This window comes from Cryptomeria japonica, chromosome 3, assembly GCF_030272615.1.
Source record: "Cryptomeria japonica chromosome 3, Sugi_1.0, whole genome shotgun sequence".
Lineage (NCBI taxonomy): Eukaryota > Viridiplantae > Streptophyta > Pinopsida > Cupressales > Cupressaceae > Cryptomeria > Cryptomeria japonica.
Window position 1 is genome coordinate 64,442,986 of NC_081407.1, and position 25,979 is coordinate 64,468,964.

At 40.2% G+C, this 25,979-nt stretch overlaps 1 protein-coding gene across 5 annotated transcripts in view; it reads left to right on the forward strand.

The window, feature by feature from the left end:
• The window catches only part of LOC131032595 (probable serine/threonine protein kinase IRE4), a 317,811-nt gene that overhangs the window by 184,197 nt on the left and 107,635 nt on the right, over positions 1-25,979 (forward strand). For 3 of the 5 annotated variants that reach the window (XR_009103479.2, XM_057963623.2, XM_057963616.2), the window contains one exon: positions 21,223-21,311. Coding sequence is in view for 2 of the 5 variants with exons in the window: in XM_057963623.2 (XP_057819606.2) it covers positions 21,223-21,311 (89 nt within the window). In the remaining 3 variants the exon portion in view is untranslated. Of the gene's footprint in view, positions 1-11,571; positions 11,685-11,811; positions 12,012-21,222; positions 21,312-25,979 lie in introns of those variants that run through there. The other 2 variants (XR_009103480.2, XR_009103481.2) reach the window with 2 other exon arrangements.

The window sequence follows — 25,979 nt, forward strand, 5'->3', positions numbered from 1 at the left end:
GATTGCTTTTTGTCCCTGAGCATGCTACCTGTTGGGTGTGCCTACCTGGCTACCTCCATGAGGACTAATCTATCTGATGGATAACGTGGAAGCCGGTATGGTGATCCCGCAATGCCTGCTATTTTGATGTAGGTGAATCTGGGGAACTGGATGAACCATGCACCAAATTTATGGATCAGGGTGGTAGCCTACTTTGACAACCTTATATGCAATCCTCCTTGCATCAATCTAACCAGGCGCATTGTAAAAGCGTCATTAACACGCTCGTACTGACCAATTGCATATGCGATGTTATTCTTTTCTCTTCAGGCAATGTCATAGTAATGCAACTGAGCGTAGCAATCGAATACTGTAACCTGATTCAGCCCGTTCCCAATCTCAACTTTCTTGATTAATCCCGACAACGGCTGATGTCGAACAAACATGTAGACCAAGTAGGAAGTCATGGCAAAATACTTTTTCTCTTCAAGCTCAACCAGCTGTGTATGAATATTGTTGTTGATGATCTGAGCCCAGTTGAACTTAGACTTCCCAGCGAAGACTTGCTCAGTGAAGAAGAACATCCATTCCTCATAGAGATTGGATTGAGGAAGTCCCATGACCCGGCTGAGTAAGGTAACCATATCACCATACTCATTGTGAAAATCGCTTCTGAGGGTCTTTTTACCGATTCTAGTGCTTGGTGGTCTTCTCTCGCTAAACCATTCTTCGTGTATCAATGTTTTGCACTTAACAGGATTCATGTCATAAACAATTTGAGCCTCATCAATAGTTGTAACCATAGGGCATAGGAAAGGCTATTTGTATGAGGTATGTACTGAACCTAACCTAGCTCTACTTCATGAGATTGCAGATTCTAATGAAATTTGGCATAGAAGATTAGGACATTTAAAATTTCGTGCTCTATCTTCAATGGAAAAGTTAGTCATTGGTTTACCTAAGTTAAAACAATACCATTCAGGTACATGTAAGGGGTGTGCCCTAGGCAAGAATACTAAGAGTTCCTTTCAGAATAGTTCTAGTAAAATAAGCAATGTCTTAGAACTAGTTCACTCAGACCTATGTGGGCCCATGTCCGTACCTTCATTAGGAGGGTTTCTATATTATGTAATATTCATTGATGACTTCTCCAGGAAGAGATCTACTTTCTTAAATGTAAAGAATCTGAAGAGATCCTTAAGAGATTTGAGGAATTCAAATCTCTCTTTGAAAACTCTTCAGGAAAGAAAATAAAAAACCCTAAGAACTGATAATGGGAGGGAATACACCTCAAACATTTTTAGGGAATTTTGTAAAGAAGCTGGGATTAAGAGGGAGTTAACTGTTCCTTACAACCCCCAACAAAGTGGGGTTGCTGAGAGAAAGAATAGAACTATTGTAGAAGCAGCTAAAGCCATGCTCCCTGATCAAAATTTAGAAACTCATCTTTGGGCAGAAGCCTCCAACACTACTGTATGCATACAAAATAGATGTCCTCACTCCCACATTGAAGACAAAACCCCTGAAGAAGTTTTCACTGGAATAAAGTTGGATAGCACTCACTTTAGGATATTCGGATACCCTGTTTATATTCATATACCTAAAGAGAAAAGAACAAAACTAGAACCTTCTGGAAGAAAAGGGATCTTTGTTGGGTATAGTGAAACTTCTAAAGCCTATAGAATATTTGTACCTGGACATAGTAATATTGAACTTAGTAGAGATGTAATATTTGACGAAGACATAGCCTTCAAAAGGGCTAGATACTCTATTGACTCAGAAACTTATGCTCCATCTTCAGACCTAGAAAAGGATCATGTTCTTGAGGTTCAGAGGGAGTATTCAGAAGAGAATGAAAATGAAGTTCAGATTCCACCCCAAGAAAACCCTAAGAAAAGACCACTATGGGTTCACAAAACAGAGGAAGATGCAAGGTACTTTGTAGCTCCTTCAAGGACTTTTAGAGAAAGTAAGAGGCCCCGAAGATTTACTAGCTATGTAGCCTTAATGAATGATCTCCCCAAATCAGAACCTTCTAATGTATTAGAAGCACTTAAACATCAAGTATGGAAAGATGCCATGTCAGAGGAATATCAATCCATCTTAAACAATGATGTTTGGGAAATTGTTCCTAGACCAAAAGGAAAATCTGTTGTTTCATCCAAGTGGCTATTCAAAATAAAACATGCTGCAGATGGTAGCATAGAGAAACATAAAGCTAGATTTGTAGCCAGAGGGTTCTCACAGAAAGAGGGAATAGACTATGATGAGACATTCGCTCCAGTTGCTAGATACACCTCAGTCAGAGCAGTACTAGCCATTGCAGTAGCCAAAGGATGGAAAGTCCATCAGATGGATGTAAAGACTGCTTTCCTGAATGGGAAAATTGAGGAGGAAGTCTACTTAGAGCAACCAGAAGGGTTTGAGATCCACAATGCAGAATCACATGTGTGCAGATTAAAGAATGCCCTATATGGATTGTAACAAGCCCCCAAGGCCTGGTATGGAAGAATTGACAGCTACCTCATGAGATTGGGATTCTCAAAGAATGATGCAGATCCAAATCTATACTTCAAACGAATCAAAGGTGATATGTTCATATTGATCTTGTATGATGATGATCTTTTGATTACAGGAGAATATCACCTTATTGATTAATGTAAGAAAGACCTTGAGGAGTTTGATATGAAGGATTTAGGCCTTCTACATTACTACCTTGGATTGGAAGTTTGGCAAAACTCTGACAATATTGTGCTTAATCAAGGGAAGTACACCTTAGACATATTGAAGAGATTTGGCATGATGAATTGCAGATCCATGACTTCTCCCATGGAAACAAATCTTCACAAGCTATAGGAGGCAGCAGCAGATTCCCCGTTTGTAGATCCTACTCTCTACAGGCAGATGATTGGATCCTTGATGTACCTGGTCAATACTAGACCTAATATCTGTTATGTAGTAAATGCCTTGAGCCAGTTCATGTGTGATCCTAAGGAGCTACATCTTATGGTTGTGAAACATATTATGAGATACCTTCAAGGTACTCTTAATTATGGCCTCAAGTTTGAGAAAGTTGATTTGGATCTTCATGGGTTCACTGATTCAGATTGGGCTGGAAGTTTGACTGACAGGAAAAGCACCTCAGGATACTGCTTCAGTTTGGGTTCAGCCATGACTTGGATTAGTAGGAAACAGTCATCAGTAGCTCAGAGTTCAACAGAGGCCAAATATATCGCAGCTTCCATGGCTGCAAGAGAAGCAGTATGGCTCCGGAAACTGCTTGTGGGATTATTTGGTGAGCCACTGAAACCTACTATAATCCATTGTGATAATCAGAGTTGTATAAAACTCTCTGTGAATCCAGTATTTCATGATAGATCCAAACACATAGAGATTCCTTAACACTATGTGAGAGATATGGTGGATAGGAATGTGATTCAATTGAAGTATATCAGTATAGGAGATCAAACAACAGACATACTTACCAAACCACTATCCAGAGTGAAAGTTGAACACTTCACGAAAGGTCTTGGTATGATTGAGTTGTAATTTGCTTTGTAATCTGTACTAATATATGAGATGTTTAATGTGTAAACTTCTTTTGTCGTGTTATGACTTTATGGGCTCCACCCCTGTGTACATTTCTAAGAGGTGACGATCTTTTAGATAATGAACACTTGTATTTAACATTATAAGGTGACGATCTTGTAATGTTGATATCATGTTGACTTGATATCATCTTGACTCATGGATGTGCCATGATATGTTATGGTAGACATTATGTGATGTAATGACAGTGCACATACCATAACCTGGATATAGGGAGAATTTAATATTCTCGGGCATTTTATATCCATGGTATCACTTGTTATGCGATACTGATATCACGTGTTATGTGATATCTATATCACGAGATGATGTGATATATTTCTGTGTCACGTGTTATGTGATACATCATGTCACAAGCATATTTGATATGATCCTTTGTATTACGAGGTTATGTAATACATCCTATCATGAGATAGGAAACATTATTTATCACGAGATGATGTGATATTTACACTTGTCATGTGCTATATGACATATTGGTTATCATGTGAAATGTGATGCTATATACTTAGATGATTATCTCAAAGTTTAAATAGTTCTCCATTTATCTTCCCTAGTTAAGAGGGAGTGTTGAAACTAAGTAGCGTCGGTTAGATAAATGATTGAATGAGAGACTTCATTTATCTCTCATTCAATCATCAACCTTATCGATGAAATTACAAAACAAATGGTAGACTTTATGTTGATCAATCAGTTTGATTGAATAAACTTGTTATAATCATCTTCATATATATTTCATGATTTCAAGTATCAATTTGCATATATCGATACTTAAACAGCATATACAAACTTGCCATTGATCGTGTTATGATCATATTACTTATGCCATGATCGTGTTCATATGTTTCAGATCAGATCGTATTAATATTGCATATCATAGTTATCGTGTATGATAACTATCACCGATTTTGGTTATCGATCTGCACTTATAATAAACCGATTGTTATGGGGTTAATCAAGAATCATTAGCATCTGAAATGACACTGATTGGTATCGGGTATAAACAAAGTTTGTTATTATTTGTTATGAAACGACATCTACTTCATCCGATCAAGACATGTCTTGATCGGACATGTCAAGAGACATGCCCGGTCAAGGCATGCCTTGATCAAAGGTTACTTGCATATATATATGCCATTCGTGTGTTGTAGAAAGATATCGAAATCAATTTATGTTCTATACAGCGATCTGCAATACAAAGGAAATTACAATCAGTAACCAGCAATAAAATATTGAATATATCTTCAAGTAAATATAGAAAGAAAGTCTTCTTAGAAAATAAAAGAGAGAAAAAATCTATAATCTTTAGATTTTGAACATAAATTTGAATTTCATTTACAGTAAACGTCAGACCCCTTGTGCTCCCAGCAAAACACATCAACCGTTGAGCTATCCCGCAGTCATAGACTAACATTTGGAACCTTGAGGTCATCCCCTTTGATCAACTAAAACAACATTACGGATTCCTTACACGAGAGAGGATAGGATACTCATCGAGAACACTCTATTCTGCATTGGCCGGATAGAGTCGTAGCAAGGCGATTTTAGAGACATCAACAATACCCTCCAATGAAGGTTACGCACCAGATTTGTTACAGGGAACAAAAAAGATAGAACTATGGATGCCAACACTTCCTAATCTTCATATATGTGGTTCGATGGAAGAAGATGTAATGTCCCCGATTTTTGGCTTGGAATTGTTTGTGTTTGATTTATGTAGAAATAAGGGAAAATTATTTAATTTAATATTATATAAGTTGTCACATTATATTCATTTAAAAAACAAACGTGACATGACTTCATATTTTATTAAATTAATAAAGTGACATAAGTACAAAATAAAATAATTAATAAGTCACTTAAGAAATAATATTAAAATATTATTAGAAGGAGAAGCTTCTAGAAGCTAACCGATCCATGTAAGGCAAAGGATAAAATAGGGAGGTGGCTCATTGTTTTGGCATCAGTTATTTGTTATCTTCTTGTGTTTTGGGGTTGTGGAGCCAAGGGCTGTCTGCAAATTTGGTCTTAGGGAACAAAACCTCCCTTTGATGTGCATAACTGAGGGGGTGAGAGATCCTCCGAAAGTTTTCCTTGAGAGTCAGGGACACTTAGTCCTTCATATTGAGCTAATTGAGATTTGATATTAGTTTTCGTGGTGTACAATTTGTTGAAGACTTCAGCTATTGGATTAATGAATGGTGATAATTGTCTCTACACATTTGGAGAGGCTAGGCGATGTTTACCTCACTGAGTAAACAGGAAGAATACAGAAACTGAACAGCAATGCACAATGCAATTACAAAGGAAGTACCAGAATAAGCTTTCCATTAATGTCGAAAGATGTTCATATTATAATCTGTTGCCAACATTACATGTCCTCCAACACCCGGAGGTGGTACAATATATGACAGCCGAAGGGGTGCGACACAACCGTCGCGACTCCAACTACCTACCCGTCGGCTAACTAACTGACCGCCGTAACACATTATTACCGACGACAACATAAACATAACAACATAACATAATGATTATTCCCGACAACATCATCCCCCCCAAGAAAAGAAGTCGACTCCGACGACTTAATACAAAATAGAGATGAACGGCAGGAACTACTGACGCTAGTCGGGCCCAGATCTTATACACTTGTTGCGTCCTCGCCTGAAAACCTTTTCTGCTACCAGCCGATGCTCAAGTGCGGATTTCACCAATATTGCTTCCTTGGCCATCACAGTCCTCCTGTGCCTAACCCAAACTTGTCTACAAAACACGTTTTTCAGTCTTAGCTTCCACCAACTGCTACTCAAATGATACTGTCTCCCTAGCCAATTTGTCCTCGATAGCCACTCGTGCTGCTCTCCTGGGTACGCCGAACTAAGTCTCACACGACTATTGCCTCCAACATGGTGGTCAGCTCCTCCCGAGCCCTCTGTGCATCCACCACGGCAACCTCACGTCCAGCCGAGACATCCTCCGAGTTCCTCAAAGCGTACCAGTCATGCCTGGAGGTGGCCACAATCCGCTGGCACAAATACTAGGAGACACCTCAAATCCTCCATCACACTCCCCAAAGACTAAAAACTGAACTGAATAACTCCCTGGTGTCATACAACTGTGCGGACCTGCAATGCCTTCCCTCAAACTCTGTTTGTTCGCAACCTCCAAATCCGTCTCCCCCTACGGCTTATTTCTTCCCCGCCAATGCTTAGCTGCAGGCTTCTTTCTCACAGTACGGACAAGCACAACACTTCCTGTGGTATTCTGTAGCTCAAAAATAAACTAGGGGTCTGGGGGCAACGCCCCCAGCGGGGTCGAGGGGCAGCGCCCCTCGCGGGGTCTGGGGCAGCGCCCCAGCGGGGTCGAGGGGCAGCGCCCCCGTGGGGTCGAGGGGCAGCGCCCCTCGCGGGGTCCTGGGGCAGCGCCCCAGGTGCGCTCCAATATTTTCAGTGTCCAGGCTCCAGATGTCATTGAATCATTTTTCTTCTTCTTTTTTTTTTTTTTTTTTTAGGCACTGTAATGTCACCGATGGCACCCCGGCCATACAACCTTCCTGTACAGTCAACAACAGCATTGGCACCTCCTATTGTGCGGCCACCTTCCCATGCGGCCTACACCCCTCCACCATATGGCTGTGTTTGTTTGTGCGGGGGCTGCGTTTATGTCTCCATGCTCCGCGGCAGCGGTGGTTTCCACCGCACAGTGGTCCCACCGTCGGTGTTGCCACCGTACGGTGGGTCCACCGCACGGTGGTGCTACCGTACGGTGTTGCCACCGCACGGTGGTGCTACCGTACGGTGGTGCCACCGTGGCTTTCTTCTTTTTTCTTTTTTTATATATATATAACTTTTTTTGACCGTACGGCCGCTGTCGTACGACCGTATGGTTTTTTTTTTCATTTTTTATAAATTTTTGACCGTACGGTCGCCTGTCATACGACCGTACGTTTTCATTTTTTTTTTCATCTCCCAATTTAGTTGTCTTAGAGAGTCGTTTGCTCAGGTCCCCTGTCTCTGGGATTGCCCTTCATCCTTCTCGGTTTTCCTCGCCCGAGAGTCTCCCGTTTTGGTCCTGTGCCTGGCGAGTCGCCTGCTCTGCCTCTCGGGTCCCCTTCCATCCTCTTAGGTCCCCCTCCAGACTCCCGGGTGTCCTTCCGGCCTCTCGGGTCCCCTACACGCTTCTCGTGGTAGGGTTTCCATTTGAACCTATTGGTGGCAAGTTTATTTTCCATGGCCATCCGAAGACCTGGAACCACAAATTCTACAGGGACCATGGTCTCCTTCCCGTACATAAGAAGAAGAAGGATAATAAAGATTTTGAAGGCTGCGGCCTTCCACACAGGGTTCCAATCGGTGCCAACACTCTTCGGATTATTTACGTCGCCAGGGTTTGGGGCGTCTCCCTTCCAATATTCTTTGTATTCCGGCAAGTACACCTCTGTTGGTTGCTCTGGTTCCTCTACTTCGAGCCTGTAGCTTTGGAACATTTCGTAATCCTCCATTTGCCAGTGGAAGAGCCCGTTAGTCGAGCATACCTCATCTTCAGAACATCCCTCCAATTCTAGCACCCCTTCACTGTTCGGCTCCATTGCGTTCTTGCCCTTGCTTTCATCGAGACCCCCTTCCCCTTTATTAGAGTCCTCCGAGTCTGAGTCGGAAGAGGCGAGCTCTTCGCCAACATCTTGGGTGTGTAGGTCAATGGTATATTTCCGCCCTCCCTTCTCCATGGAAAGTGTATTTTTCTTCCAGTTGTGGTTTACCCTCGCGTTGATCAACCACACTCTCCCCAGGATGGCGTCATAGCCTTTCTTCTTCGAGGGAATGACCACGAAATCTAACAAGAATGGTTGCGTACCAATTGTCACTTGCTGGGCCATCAACAGGCCGAGTGGCTTAATGCCGTGTTGGTCCGCTCCCACCAGGTTGAATGTGGGTGGCCACAGGGTGGGCTTCCCCAGCCGCTTCCATGTTTCTTCTGGTAGTACATTCACCCCAGATCCACCGTCCACAATGGTGTCCTTCAGAATGGTCCCACGGATACCCATTTCTACCACAGCTGGGTGTCTACCACTGCTCACGGCTAGTAACATCGGGTCAGTCGAAGGGCTGACGGAAACCTCCACCTGTGGTGTACTCTTCGTAGCGGTGGCGGGAACCCCTACCTGTGGTGCACTCGACGATGCAGTCGCAGGAACCCCTACCTGTGGTGCACTCGACGATGCAGTCGCAGGAACCCCTACCTGTGGTGCACTCGACGATGCGGTGCTTTGCACATTGGTGAGGATGGCAGTCCTCAATTGTGGCATAGAGTCTAGAAGGTCTTTTACCTTTATCGGCACCTCCATATGCAATATTTGCCCAATGATGTTATTTTCTGCTTCCGTACGGAATGATGTACTCGCCACCTCGTTGTTCCGTCATTCGGTCATCATCTCACGTTCAATATTGGCCTTTGCCTCCCGTAATCTCTCCTTCTCCGTACGGGGGTCGGGATAAGTGGCTTTTTTCGTCTGGGCGCGGGTGATCGCCAGTACTTCTTTCTCACCAGTCTTCTCAGCCTTCTCAATGTTGAGGAGATTAACCCCTGCCTGCGGGCAATTTGCGTCCTCATGGTCGCCTGGCCCACACCAACGGCAGAGGTGCTGAGGGGTGGCTTCCTTCGTGCAATCACGGGCGAAGTGCCCCCACTGATTACAGGCCCTACATTGGATAATTGGCTGGCCCTTGGCGTCATACTGGATACGGCTTCCGTTATTGGTATTGTTGCTATTCCTTCCACCGCCGCGTCTGTTGTCCCGGTATCCTCTAGATGATGCATTATTGTTTGCCTCCGATGTGGATGGCTGCTCCTGCGCAAAGAGCACTTGCTGGTTACGTGCCTTCAGATTTTATGGACATTCCTTCGTAGAATGCCCCATAATCTGGCAGATGTCGCAGAATGCCTTCTTGGGACAGGCACCTTTGGTGTGGCCGCTCTCCTTACACTCCGTGCACCATAGTTCATCGTCCTTACTTGTAGTCCCCTTCATTGTCTTAAATTCTTTTAACATCCTTTCCATATCTTTTTGAAGGGCTGTGACTTTCTTCCTCGGCTTCTCGTCACTACTACTCTCTTCTTCCGATATGTCATCATCTTCAGATGATGATGAAGATCTATTCTTCTTCTTTTTGGCCGTCTTATTTTCACTTTCCAGGTCCATGGCCCGGTTGTATGCGTCGTCGTAGGATGTTGGAGGCACAATTTTCATCTTTCGTCGTAGCTTAGGGTTCAAACCCTCGACAAACCACCTCTTCTTCAAGCCATCGGCCGGTTGGCTTTCCATTTTCCCGACTAACTCTTTTAGTCGGCGCCCGTACGCCCGTACGGTCTCCTTCTTTCCTTGCTTTGTTCCGTAGATTTTGGAAACTATCTCGTTATCATCCCGGAGAAGCCGGAATTCCTTCTCGAATGCCTTCTTCAATTCATCCCACGTAGTTACACTGGTTTTATCCAAGTCTGCATACCAGTCAATAGCCACTCCTCTCAGTGTGGCGGGGAACTGCTTCATCCATTCATCCTGGTCAGTCACCCCGTTGGCTGTCCAGATGGTTTCGCATGTACGGCAATGCCGTGCGGGATCATCTTTGCTATCCCCGTTGAATTTGGGTAACTTCTGTTTGGTCGCCATTGATGGAAATCGTCTACTTGGAGGTGGTTGTGGCTGTGTCTGCCCTCCGGTGCTGCTCCCTCCGATGCCGCTGATGCCTCCTGTGGTGGTGACCAAAGGTACGGTGTTTTGCCTTGTACCTACCGTGCGGTTACTTCCTCCGATGCCGCTGATGTCTCCTGTGGTGGTGACCGAAGGTACGGTGTTCTGCCTTATACCTACCGTGCGGTTAACTTCCCCTTCGTCGTCACCCGTGCCAGGCTCCCTTCGGTGATCCTCCCTTTGTGGCGCTTCGTCGTCACCCGTGCTCGGCTCCCTTCGGTGATCCTCCCTTTGTGGCGTGAGAGATAAGTTTTTGAACCGATCCTGAGTCTCTTCAACTATTTCTCTCCGTAACCTAGTTTCCTCCAGAAACTCTTCAAGGCTTCTCACTCTACCATAGTCTGGCGACGCGTAGAAATTCCCCTCGGCTTCTGCACCTTCCGTGACACCTCCTTTGTTCCCTTCGGGCAACCCTTCGGCAGGTCGTCCTTCGGCAGGTCGTCCTTCGGCAAGTTGCCTTAGCCTCCGTCTACGTTCTACACGTTGTTCCAGAATCAAAGCCTTCTGCGCAGCCTCCCACTCGTCGGTTTCTAATTTCTTATTTCTGTCTTTATTCAGTAAATTGGGCATTAATTGTGGTACAATTTCATGTTTCTCAACACATAAATCAAAACACAACACGTCTTTATTAATTCATTCTTTTGTATACAATCAACATAATTCTTTTGCTTCTAACAGTGTTCTTTATTTCTCTCCTTTCACAATTTAAGGATTATTTGTCCTTCGTCGGTCTTCCCTACGTCCGTCATCCTGGCGCTCATGAAATTCTCGTAAAATTTGCTGTCGTCGGTTCTCCGGGTTTACTTCACCAACGGGTAGGCCCATTGTGTCTGTGCGCCATCCGTGTCTTCCGTTCCTGAGTTCGTCTAGGCAACGGCGCCAAATGTTTACCTCACTAGGTAAACAGGAAGAATACAGAAACTGAACAGCAATGCACAATGCAATTACAAAGGAAGTACCAGAATAAGCTTTCCATTAATGTCGAAAGATGTTCATATTATAATCTGTTGCCAACATTACATGTCCTCCAACACCCGGAGGTGGTACAATATATGACAGCCGAAGGGGTGCGACACAACCGTCGCGACTCCAACTACCTACCCGTCGGCTAACTAACTGACCGCCGTAACACATTATTACCGACGACAACATAAACATAACAACATAACATAATGATTATTCCCGACAACAGGCGAATGTTCTTGAAGCATATTGGAGGCGTTTTGTGTTGTTTGCAGGGGATATATCAGATTTGAGACACTTTGCATCAGACCCTCCACCTCTATTTTGCTCATAGGCCATTGGGAATGCATCACATCAAGGGTTTGAAGACAGCGATATTTTTGATGGAGTAAGTCGATCCTTTTGTTGACAATTTGAGGTTAATTTTGTAAAGTAATCAATGCTGTTCAGTTTGAATCAAAAATAGTGGCAGGTAACTCCTAACCTTCGATGTTACTCATGAGTCATCTATTTAGCATCGAATCTCAGTTCTGAGGACAGCGCTACACTTGTCAAGGAAGGGCGATTATTTTTAAAGGAGAATAAAGGACTTGCAGCCACCAAATCAACATTGTATCAGACTTCAGTTGCAGCAGCAGGGGTGATGGGTATAGAGGGTTGAAATGGCACATTTAAGACTCCCTCACTCATGATATTGCTTGCTTCTTCAAGGCGACTCATACCAGGTTCATTTGCAAATAAACTTCATTGAAATTCTAAGTTTGTGTGCATAAGTTTTGGACTGTCATTTGTCTTCAGAAGTCTGAAAATGGTTAATTGATATCAGTCCATGTGTCTGACTATATCATTGTCATTGTAGTGTCACATTGGGTTATCATGTGAATAAGAACTGAAGGAGTATTGATTGCACCTTATACATAACCTTTTATGAGGATGTATGACAACTATTTGTCCTAATGTCAGTTAGTAGTTTGTCCATATTTGAGAGCCTAATCAGATATGTTACATCTCTAGAAGTTGTTTATGCATTCTAGATAATTATTCAATCCTTGTTAGTTGATTAAATCAGTCTCATCATATGTTCAACGACTTTCCTATCAAACTGAAAATTCTTGTCAGCATAACACACAACTTTTAGAACAGCATAACACGCAGTCTTGGCAGCAAATATTCCTCGTTCTCAATCATTATAGAACAGGGGATATTACAGTGGTATCAGAGCTTTTGTCTTGCCATCCTGTGGTCAGATTTTTTTGAATGAGTGCAAGAGAAGTCAGGTACTATAATAGGGAATAATGGAGACAGCTGTACCAAATTCCACAAGTACCTAAGTAGATACATTGTCAGCAGCATTAAGGGAAAGAAACGCTGGTAAAATTATGGCAGAAGAAGACAAAGATGCACAAATTGAGATAAAATTTGACACCATGCTTGATATGATGTCTCGATTGTTGGGAAATATGGAACAACAGTCCAACAACAATAACTTTCATCCACGTCATGAAGTTGAACATAGTGGAAACAATGAAAATATCAAGAATACTGAAGGAGACAAGTTTGTCCACAGAACTACTACTAGAGGATCAGCCTCTAAACCACTCTTCCCTACTTTCACACCAAGGGAAGAACAACCTCTAGTTGTTGCAGCCACTACCTTTGGAGATGAAGCTAGGCAAGCTTACCAAGAATATAATGCTCTACCTAGTGATTTGAAGGATCAATGGACCTTTGATCAATTCATGAATCAAAGGAATAGGAGAGGAGGAAGAAATGATCATTATGTTCCGCCAAGAAATGATTATCAGCAGACACTTGGTAAGATCACGATGCCCTATTTTGATGGAAGTAACAAATGAACAGCTAGGTCTTGGGTACAAAAACTTGACAATTATCTATCATTAAGACTTATGCCTGAAGAAGATGCAATAAGATTTGCCACTTTACATTTGGAAGGAGCTGGTCATGAGTGGTGGTACCACGGTTTGATCACATTTGGCCACAATCTCATTACCACATATGGTGAATTTATTGATAAGTTGATTGAAAGCTTTGATGTTAAGGATACTGAAGTCAGTTTTCGTGAGTTGGCGCAATTGAAGCAACAGGGAACTCTTTAAGTATATGTTGCTGATTTTCAGAGATTATCTGTTATGGTTCCTAACATTAGTAAAAGAAGGTTGGTTGTCTTGTTCATTGAAGGTTTGATGGATCCACTTACAGGCTGGTTGAAAGCTTTTGACCCACCTACATTGCAGGAACTGATGAAAAAAGCTAGGAGTATGGAGTTTGTAGTGCCTAAAAACAAAAGTTCGCTTAAAGAAACTCCTTCAACCAACAATGAGAGTCCTCAGCAACTTGTTGAAAAGAAAAAGAAATCAACACCTATGATGGATGAGGAGACACGAGAAGATCTAAGGAGAAGGAAATTATGCTTTTGGTGCAAGGAGCCTTATAGCAGAGAGCATGATTGCCCCTTGAGACCTAAGGGCAAGGCAAATCGTGCAATGTGGGTGTATTATGAGAATCCTAAATCTGAAAATTCGGATCAGCCAGCTGCTTCAAGAGAGTTTGAGCCGGATTGGAATCTTTCTCCTATGGCCTTGTTTGCTGACGAGTAGGATGAGGTTACTTTCAAATTTAGAGGAACAGTCAATGGACAGTGTTGCATTGCACTCTTAGACACTGGAGCATCACGCAATTTTATTGATGAAGGATTTGTGGCTAGATGCAGGTTGCAAACAGAGGACCTCAGCAGATTTAGAGTTAGAGTTGTAGGTGGATATACCCTCATGTGCACCAAACGGATAGGTAATCTCACTTTGCAGTTGAATTATTATGAGCTACAAGCTGATTTCTATGTGGTCAACATGGGTGCAGTGGATGTAGTCTTGGGCATGAAATGGCTCCAAGACATTGGAGTATTTACCCTCAATGTGCCTAAGATGGAATGAAGTTTGAATTAAATGACAGGACATACATGTTGAGGGGAATTGTAGATAGGAGCTTGCATTCTATTTCTCTTTGTAGAGGGAAGAGCAAGAAGAGGGATCATGTGGTTATTCAAGAGGAGCTTGAGATGATGGACAAACCATTGTTTGAGCTTGATGCCACATGGTTATTGGATAATCCACTCTATGATTTGGATATGGATCACTCTTTTCATTCTAGTACTGATAGTGACATTTGGGATCTTTCTAGTGCATCAGGATTTCAAATAGGTCTCATGGAGGGAAATTCAGAAGTATACATAGTGAGGAGTTTATATAGCTTCACCTTTGATCGTCATGTTCATGACTTATTTCAGATGTATAGTTCAGGGGCACAGGTGATGGATGGTTTATTTGATGGCTCACTTTTTGCAAAGGATGAGAGCAAGTATGGTCAGTTACTTGACTTGCTTCCTTATGAGGTTTACACTCCTGTGACACTTGATGAGGAGATTGGGTTGGTTCAGCGGATTCAGTTGGAGCTAATTGACGATGACATGGGCATTACACATAATTTTCCTTGGGATCCAGGTGGGGGAAGAGTTCCTTGCAGCTGTGATTGCTTGGGGACAAGAAATTTTGGGAGGGGCGGATTGTAATGTCCCCGATTTTTGGCCTAGAATTGTTTGTGTTTGATTTAAGGAGAAATAAGGGAAAATTATTTAATTTAATATTATGTAAGTTGTCTCATTATATTCATTTAAAAAACATACGTGAGATGACTTTATATTTTTTTAAATTAATAAATTGACTTAAGTACAAAAATAAAATAATTAATAAGTCACTTAAGAAATAATATTAAAATACAGGCCAACTGGTCCATGTAAGGAAAAGGATAAAATGGGGACGTGGCTCATTGTTTTGGCATCGGTTATTTGTTATCTTCTCTTGTTTTGGGGTTGTGGAGCCAAGGGTTGTCCGCAGATTTGGTCTTAGGGAATGAAACCTCGCTTTGATGTGCATAAATGAGGGGGTGAGAGATCCTTCGAAGGGTTGCCTTGAGAGTGAGCGACACTCAGTCCTTCATACTGAGATAATTGAGATTTGATATTACTTTTCATGGTGTATGATTTGTTGAAGACTTCATCTATTGTGTTAATGAATGGTGATAATGTGTCTACACATTTGGAGAGGCTAGGCGAATGTTCTTGAAGCATATTGGAGGAGTTTTGTGTTGTTTGCAGGCAATATATCAGATCTGAGACACTTTGCATCAGACCCTCCTCCACCACGATTTTGCTCATATATCAGATCTGAGACACTTTGCATCACTTCAAGGGTTTGAAGACTGCTATTTTTGATGGAGTATGCTGATCCTTTACTAGACAATTTGAGGTCAATTTTGTGAAGTAGTAAATGTTATTCAGTCTAAATAAAAAATCGTGGCAGGCAGCTCCTAACCTTCGATGTTACTCATGAGTCATCTATTTAGCATCGAATCTCAGTTCTGAGGACAGCGCTACACTTGTCAAGGAAGGGCGATTATTTTTAAAGGAGAATAAAGGACTTGCAGCCACCAAATCAACATTCTATGAGACTTCAGTTGCAGCAGCAGGGGCGATGGGTATAGAGGGTTGAAATGGCACATTTAAGACTCCCTTACTCGTGATATTGCTTGCTTCTTCAAGGCGTCTCATACCAGGTTCATTTGCAAATAAACTTCATTGAAATTCTAAGTTTGTGTGCATAAGTTTTGGACTGTCAATTGTCTTCAGAAGTCTGAAAATGGTTAATTGATATCAGTCCATGTGTCTGACTATATCATTGTCATTGTAATGTCACATTGGGTTATCGTATGAATAAGAATTGAAGGAGTATTGATTGCACCTTATATGTAACCTTTTCTGAGGATGTATGACAACTATTTGTCCTAATGTCAGTTAGTAGTTTGTCCATATTTGAGAGCCTAATCTGATATGTTACATTTCTAGAAGTTGTTTATGCATTCTAGATAATTATTCAATCCTTGTTAGTTGATTAAATCAGTCTCATCATATGTTCAATGGCTTTCCTATCAAACTGCAAATTCTTGTCAGCATAACACAGTTTTCAGAACAGCATCACACGCAGTCTTGGCAGCAAATAGTCCTTGTTCTCAGTCATTATAGAACAGGGGATATTATAGAAGAGCCCCCCATATTTCCCTATGGCCCTATATTACTCGAAACCAAAGCAGCAAGAAAACATAACAAGATTATATAAAAAGATCATATTATTGCTTTAGAACTTCCGGCAACCATCCGGTTATCATCATATAATCTTTTGAGAACATCCAGTAGTTAACCGGTTACATACAGGCTTCAAGCTAGATACAATCCAATCAGGACTCTAAGAATCAACCAGATCACAAAATGCGAATCTCAATCCTTATTCTCAATTCGACTTCTTCTACCCCTACAAATGATTACATAATATCATATTTATACCCACCGGAACATATCCATGTCGGCCTCATAAGATTACATTTACCAATGCACGAAAATGAAATGTGTAACTAGGTCAGCCCTAAGAATTAAAGAAATCTTTCCAGAAAATAACAACCACGATGTGCAGTTCAGTAGGAAGGTCGGCTACATGCCAAAGAACATCGGACAAGACCCAAGATAGATCCACACACCAAGAATTGCATCAGTAATGAAGGAAAACTAACCGGTAAGCACAAGAACTGTCCCGGAACCTAGAAACGGTCAACCGGAAGCGATAACTGACCGGAAAAGAACCCAAATGAATTGGAAATCTGGAATTAAGCACATGAACCAGCCTGGAAACCGAAATAAGATCGGCCACGAAAAGAAAGCAACTACCGGTACCAACTGGTAAGAACACAAAAAACTGCATAAAGAACTAAACAAGAACAAAACTGAAAGGAAATATTTTTGGTTGATGCAAGATTGCTCATCGACCGGGGATGCTCCTGCATCAGACAACCCTAGCTAGAATGGAGTGGTCCAATTTCAGAGATAACCATTGTGTAGATTGAAGTTTCAGTTTAGGGTTTCCAGCTATGAAGGGTTTGGTGTTTTTTGATGTATTTTGAGTTGTAGGTTTTCGGATGTGTTTTCAAATCAAATATCAGAGTTCGAAAATGGTTTTTCTTTAGGGGATTTGGTAGTACCCTTTTTAGCTATACCCTCTTGCCTAGCCGTTTGATACATTGTTGGTAACTTATGTTGGTACATTTTCTTAGTTGGTTATCATCATTTACTATTCAGATAGCCACTCTTCCTAACATTGCAAGTTGTAGGACTTCAAAAGGGGAGTTTGTAGTTATAATTTAATGTCCCCTTTTTAGGATGATATGGTTTATGATTGGATTAGCCTATTATTGGCTCTTGTAGGTTAAGACTAACGGTTAGAAGGCTCCATTTGGTAGTGCAGGAGGCTTATTCCCATTCTGGAAGTCAGAAATGTTTAGGATTGCTCTTCATTTGGTCCAGTTTGGCCTTCGTCTGACTCGGTTTCACACACCTACTATTTATAGTAAGTCAATGGATGTTTGAGAGGAACCTTTACTATTTTTAATGAGGTATCCAAATGAATAGTGGATGCAGTGGACTACCCTATGGTTTGCAAAATTGAGAAATAATGGTTATCATAGGAGTTATGATATTTTAATTATTATTAAAGTAATACTTAAATAATAATTAATTATAAGTGCATAATAATGATTAATATTTGGACTATATAATATAAGGGACATTTAATGAAATAAAGTCAAATATTAATACATAAGTTATATCTTAATGTTATATTTGCACTTTATAACTCAAGGGTCCATTTATCATTAAAAGGGGGCCATTTAATTAATTGTTTGGATGGGTATACCAAGGAAGATTTTATTAAATATTAAAGTGCAGGCTTATAACATAATAAATGCAATTAAATGATTAAGAAGTCTCTAGAAGGGGTCGGCCAGCTTTCAGAATTATATAAAGTGCCAAGAGATGATCGAATTCATTATTATTAAGCATTGTTAATTCTTCATTCATGAACTGTGGAAGAAAGCAAGGGTTTTCTGCCATATCTTGCATTGGAGAACGTAGCCTCTTCAGTGTTTAGCAATCTTGAGGCTGTGCGATATCAGCTGAATCATTGCTCGATTGTGGACTTCATCCAGAGGTTCAATCAATGCATTAAAGAGGAGTTTAATTCAATGTTTGAGCAGATCATTGCAGGGTTTTTAATTCGCAGACCTGAGGATAATATTGGAGCTTAAATTTTGTGACTACTGGCACTCTTTCTAGGTCATATCAAACTCTTGTGAAGGCTTCATTCCTCCTGGCTAGGTGCTCCTATGTATAGGGTGATTTTAACCTTAGGAGCTAGGAAGAATTCCAACAAATGGTCTGGAGGGTTCTCTTGCATTTTAGAAGATTTTCATAGCATTTTGGAGTGAAGACAGTCAGCCCATGTGGAGAATCGAATTATTTGGTACTGCTGCTATAAATTTCCAGGTTCCTTATATTGCATATGTTCTGCATTAAGAGTCATAGTACTTACTTGCAGTTGTAATCAGAAGTATGTATGCATATATCTCAGGTGTTTAAATGATAGCATTGTTTACTCTCATATCAGCTTCCTAGTTTGTATGCCAAGTGTTTGTGTTAATGACTATTTTCTGGAGATGGACATTAGTTTACATGCCAAGTTTTTGTAAAAATGCTACTTGGCTGTAGGTATGCATTTTACCTCAGGAACTCATGTATTTGCATTTGAAAAGAGTAAAAACAAGTGCATTTCATTCTCAGCTTATTGTTGGATCTTTTGGCATTCATTTCAAAGCATTTGCATCATTTCTACTTGATTTTAAGAGCATACACAGCAAACTGAAATTCACATCAGCAAGCTACAACTTCACATACAAAGTGTTTGACAAAATTACAAGGGTAGTAAGTGAATGGTTTTGAGTCAGATTTGGTTAGGCTCACTACATATAAGGAGGTCGTAGTGAGCTGCCTGTAAGGTGGTGTGTGAGTTCCAGACCTAGGCATTGCTCTTTTTGTTGGTTTTCTTTCTTGATTGGTAGCACCATGAACTTGTTTGAAACTTTCAAGAGTTATTGAGGTGGAGAAATGACTTAGTGTTTATGTATGTTGTTATTCCTTATTGCTGTACGTACCATACCAGCAAAGGGAATTTTCTTTTTCAGACCTGTGTGAATCTGATTTCTATATCAGATTGATACATCTTTCACGATAACTTGTGGTGTTATAGTAGTCTGATTTTATTAATGGAATTTGATATCAGCTTGTTTTGACAATGTACTTGTTAATTAGATATATTGTTATGCGTCTCATGCATATCCTCTAAAGCCTGAATGGTAATACTGCTGGAGGATCATAATTGTGTGCATTTTGTTTTTTAAGACTGGGTGGTTACCACCAATCACTATAGCATATCATTTAGTCCATTTTGAAATTGAATAAGCTGGCATTATCAGCCATTTTGATCTGAGTCAAGCTTATTAGTCATTCTACCAGTGGCTTGCAATCATGCAATTTGTCAAAGAGGTGTTGATAGGCTGACTGCCAAAAAGGTGTTTATTAGGCTGTCTTTTCCACCTGTGTATTTTGGTTGGCTTGCCTCCATATCATTCTATAACTACATTTATGTTAAAATAGTTGTGTGGATAGAAGCACCAAATGCTTTCACCTTGCCCTTTCCAAGATCTAGGTAATCAAAAAGTGTTGTGAAGACATTGCATATACATTTTCTATATTGCAAAAAATAAATCAAAGAATAGGTTAGGTTGTTACACCAAACAATAAATACCAAACGCCAAGAAATCTGATGCATTCAAAACTCAGGTGACTTTTGGATGAAATCACTCATATGGCTAGGATGATTTTCTTCCTTAGACAAAAGAAGATGTCATGTTCCTTCTCTAGAAATTAAATCCATAATATGGGCAAGAAGTCCTTTTCTTGAGACCATTTTTAACCACACTTAATGTTTTTAAATGATTAAATATAAGTTGTCTTTTTAATTTATAATGTAAAGTTACTTTTTAACAACTTAAATTTAATTATCTAATTATTTCCCTTTTCACCATCCCACTGGCCTATGGGAAAAAATAAAGTAAATAAGGTAAGGGTCTTCAATAGTCTTACGATCAAGACACGGACATGACATGATTGTTGTCGGGTATGACATAATTACCCGACAACAATGATGTGTTGAAATGACATGGTTTTGGTGTCAATTATGTTTTCAATGTGGGTATACATGTTTTATCAGAATTTTCTGTGACTATTCTGTTAACTGAATTACATCTGAATTTGTTGAGGGATATTGTTTATTGCAAATCAATTGTGTTGGAAAAGAGATCTACACGTTGGCGAGAAATTCTGTTGTCATTTGCTCTGTTTATCAGATTTCTCCTTCATTGACTGGCTAGCCTTATGTTTTATGTAGAAATTGAAGGTGTTGTAGTTATGTATGTAGCATTAGGAAGAGGTTATTTTTGCTGATACTATATCTGTTTCTTTCTTTATAGTTTTAATTCCTGGTGAGGAAAGTTATTCTGTCTTAATAGGGACAATCAACCTAATGTTCCATCTGGTTAGATGTATCATTTCCTATATGAATTAGTGATATGCCTTTCATCAGGGATTTCTGGTTTAGACAATAGACTAGTAAGAACAAGAGGAAGATTTAACTATCTTTCGATTAGAGTGTTGATGTGAGAAACAATTTTGAGAATGGGGATTTACAATGTTATACCCATAATATTTTAGATTGAATGTCTTGTCTTATACAGCCCTTTTCTTAAATCCAATTTAGCTAAAAAATTTAGGTTGGATATTGGCTTTTTTGCTAGAATCACTTTATATCTTGAGCAGCATGACCAGTAGTATTTGGAAATTGTTTTTTAAAATTTGTGCTTAAAGGGTTGAAATATGTAGCTATTTTTTCTGAAATTTGTTGGTTGATTGGCAGATAATTTTTGATAACATTCTCAACCGAAAAATTCCATGGCCAAGTGTCCCTGAAGATATGTCATATGAAGCAAAGGACCTGATTGATAAGTAATCCCTTTTTCTCATATCAAAATTACTTCTAATAATATTGAGCAATGTTTTCTACAATTCTATGGTGCATTTAGTCTTGAGTAATTCTTAGAAACTTCATTGATGCATTTAGTCTTCATTGATGTGCACAAAATTAAGTTACTTTGCGTAGCTTGATAACCATTATAGGGCACTATATAATATAATTCTAATAACTATATATACATCTGAATTTTCAACTACTTCTGTTTCAGATTACATGGATTGGATAGAGAGTGTCTGTAGTAACTAATTTTAGGGTACCTTTATAGAAAACATCTCCAATTAGATAAAGTTAAATAATATATCATCAAAATAAGACTGCAATGCAGCTTCAGTGCCTGTTGAAGACTTCGCAGGTGGTTTGTAGCTACAAATACAGTGAGTGCTTATTCTTATTTAAGTTGATGTGGAAATTGCTTATCATTTGCATATATTGGGGGAAAAATTCTTACAGAAATGGAGACTGCCATATTGACACTGTAGACATATTTTTCTCCAAAATTTTGATGCAACAAGTAAACTAGATACTGCAGCTTTCTTATAGTCTTATTATTTGTAATGACTAATTTAATGGAAAGAATGTCGAAAATAACAGTTGCAAATAAAATTACATATTGAATAATGACAGTATCTGTACAGAGCAGAGTTCCAAGACTCGCTAGGACTCGCCAAAACTCGGCGAGTCACGGGTCGAGTCACCCTCGGCGAGTCCTGGGTGGCTCGAACCCGGACTCGGCGAGTTTTGGCCGAGTCCTGGAACTCGGTGACTCGGCTCGGACCCGGCGAGTCCCGAGCCCAAAACTTGGCCGGCGTAAACAGCCGAAAAAAGCAAAAAAAAAACATTTAAAAAATGGTTTTGCTTGCTTTTTTTTTCATTTATATTTTTAGCTTAGTTGTAAAAGGCATCTCATTTCATTCTATTGAAAAAATAGGAGGAGAAGAGAGACTTGTGAGGAAAAAGAAGAGAGCATAGTAGGGCAACCAGCAAGGAGGAGGAGTAGAATTTCTTCAACAAATCACATTGGGGCAGTGTAATACTTGCATTTGGTGCATCAAAAGCTTGTTAGAGAGGATTGGAAAGAGGTTGCATTTCATTTCAACCTTCTTATAAGAGGTAAGATTTATATTTTTTGGTTTTTTTGGTCTTTTATAAGCAAAATTTACATTTTTTTTGTTTTCTTAAAACTTAAAGAAATCAGCAAACCCTACAATGTACATTTTTTTTGTTTAAAAATGTACATTGTAGGGTTTGCTGATTTTTTTATGTTCTGAAATGAAAAAACAATCTACATGGTAGGTTTGCTAATTTCTTTGAAAAAAATGATGCAAATTCTATTACATTGTTTTTTGTATCAAAATCAAAACATTGCTATTATATTCTTTTTTGTATTAATTTATAATTTAACAATGGACAAATATTCATTTTTTTTGTAATTGTGTCTTATTCCAGCAACCTTCAACTTTTGAAAACAATGTCTACTTCCAGTCCTCCTCATAGAGCAATCTCGGGTAGAAAAGATCCAACTTGGAAATATACAGAACCTTTTCCTGGGCAAAAAAAAGGAGAGGCAAAATGTAAATTTTGCAAAACAATCTTTCATGGAGGCATAAATAGATTGAAATACCACCTTGCCGGCATACGTGGCCATGATGCAGAGCCTTGCACAAAAGCACTTCCTGAGGCTATTCGTGAGTGCCAAGTGCTATTAGAAACATTTGAGACTCGAGAAGAAATAAAGAAGAGGCAAAGGGAGGAGTTGGCTCAAACTAGCATTGGTTGTGTTGGAGAGGCCTCTTCCATGCCTTCATATTGTCCTAGTGGGAGTGCTAGTGCTTCTGTTGCCGGTAGTGTCAGTGCTAGTGGTAGTATCAATGCAACTCCAACCATTGGTCCTAGAGTTCGTAAATCTAGGATGGATTCATATTTTGAGCCACGCACTACTCCTAGTGCCCAACCTTCACTTGAGAGCATGGCTTGGAACAAAGAGGTACACAATAAGGCTAAAGCTGCAATTGGAAGATTTTGGTTTTATTGCAATATTCCATTCTTCGCAGCCAAGTAATTCCTTTTAGTTTTTATTTGATTGTTTTAAGTTTTTAAGTTGTTAATATTCTTAATTTGTTTTGTGACTTTGTGATTGTCTAAGACTCTAATTTTATAATTTTATACTTATCTTATTTAATTTATTTGTGATAGGTCTCCTTATTGGCAAAGCATGGTTGATGCCATTGCTATTTGTGGGGCGGGTTTCAAAGCCCCTTCTGATTCCGAGATAAGTGGCCCAATCTTGATAGAATCGGTGGCTGATGTAAAAGCCACATTAGAGGAACATCGAGAGATATGGAAGAAGAAGGGTTGCACCATCATGACCGATGGTTGGACTGATAGGAGAAATCGGACGCTCCTAAATTTTCTTGTTTCTTCTGCAGGTGATTGAATAACTTGAATTTTATTAAATGATTCTTATTCATATTTTTTTTTTGAGTTGAGATTTATTGAATGATCATTGATCACTGTTTTTGCTTTGTTTTCAAATTTCAGGTGGCACCATGTTCATTAAGTCCATTGATGCTTCCGCACATTCTAAAAATGCCACTTACCTATGTGAGGTTATAGAGGAGGTCATATATGAAGTGGGCGAGGAGAATGTAGTACAAGTGGTGACCGATAATGCAGCAAATTATGTTGCTGCAGGTAAACTTTTGATGGAGAGGCACCCATCTATATTTTGGTCTCCCTGTGCTGCCCATTGCATTGACCTCATGTTGGAGGACATTGCTAAGATTGCATGGATCAGGACATGTGTAGAGAAGGCAAAAAATATTTGCAAATTTGTATACAATCATGCATGGGTCCTTAACTTAATGAGGCAATACACGGGGCAGAAGGAGTTGGCTCGTCCTGGAATCACTAGATTTGCCACTAACTTCATCACACTGCAATCCTTGATTCGCAGTAAGGCAGCTTTGAGACGTATGCTTGTTGGTGAGGAGTGGACTTCCTCATCCTATGCTACGAGTGCTGCAGGAGTTGATGTTGCAGATTACATTTTTGATGAGCCAGGCTTTTGGACCCCTTGTGTTGAGATCGTGAAGGTAAAATTTTTAAGCATTCTAATCTCTACCTTATGTTTTAAGTTTTAAGTTTTTATTTTTATTCGTATTTTTCTTTTATTTGCTTATTTTCATTTACAATTTCACACTTACATTAACTGATATTACATATTGTTTCACAATATTTGCAGTTCATTGAGCCCTTGGTAGTTCTCCTACGCGTTGCTGACGGGGAGAAGCCCGCAATGGGCTACATATACGAGGGCATGGATAGGGCCAAGGAGGGCATCAGATCTGCCTATGAAGGGGATGAGAGTAAGTATCGTCCCATTTGGGATATCATTGACAGGAGATGGCAGACCCAGCTTCACAGGCCCCTTCATGCAGCTGCTTATTACCTCAATTCGGCATTCCATTTCCGCCCTGATTTCAAGGCGGATGAGGAGGTTCTTAGTGGGCTCTACTCAGTGATAGAGCGAATGTCGCCTGGTCATAGCAGCAATATAGTCCAGGAGCTAGAGGCTTTTTCTAATGCTGAAGGGGAGGTCTTCTCTCGTATGCTTTGCAAAGAAAATCGGACAAAAATACAGCCAGGTAAAATGTATATTTTAAGAAATTAAGAGCATAATTTTAATTATATGTTATTCAATTTGTTATTAATTATTAAATGAGGCTGATTTTGTTTTCCTTTTTCTCATCTCAGATAGGTGGTGGCAGATGTTTGGTCCTAAAACACCAAATCTTCAACAGGTAGCCATTCGTATTTTGAGCCAACCATGCAGTGCTTCCGGTTGTGAGCGCAATTGGAGTATGTTTGAGCACATACACTCCAAGAGGCGCAATAGACTGTCTGTGGAGAGGTTGAATGATCTAGTCTTTGTTCATTACAACCTCCATCTTAGACACAAACAGGTTATGGACCATGACAGCACCCCGATCACGCTAGAGGAGGTTGATCCAGAATCTGAGTGGATCAGTGAGGCTACAGATCCTATGTTTGGTGATGAGGACTTAGATTGGATCGACGAGGTAGATAGAGAGGCTGAGGTTGTAGCCATGGCAGAGGAGGAGGTTAGAGCGCGAGGAGAGCCAGAGCCAGAGCCAGAGCCAGAGCCAGAGCTAGAGCCAGACACAGCTGATGTTTGTGAGGGTAGAATGGAGTCACGAGCAGAGAGTATGGCTGTTGATGCATCCAGGACCTACCTTAGGGTTAGACGCCTTCGTAGGAAGGACCCAGGCTCCTTTGAGCCATAGACTTGTAGCTGTTTTACTTTTGATATATGTGTGGAACTAGAACATTTGAATTTTGATGTCATGGATTTGATATTCCATGAGTTTTGTAATATTTTTACATTTGACACTATTTATATATCTATGGTTATTGGTTGCTATTTCCTTCAGCTACAATTTGCGTTTATACTAATGTGATCGATGTATACTTGTGTATGTGATCAAATTAACTTCTATTTGATGATGTTATTGTGTATTTAAGGTTTGTTTAATAAAGGGTGCATGAAACAAGTTTTAAATCCTTAAAAATCGCTAAATTTCTTGGGTTTTTCACTTTGCCGAGTCCTGCCGAGTCCTAGC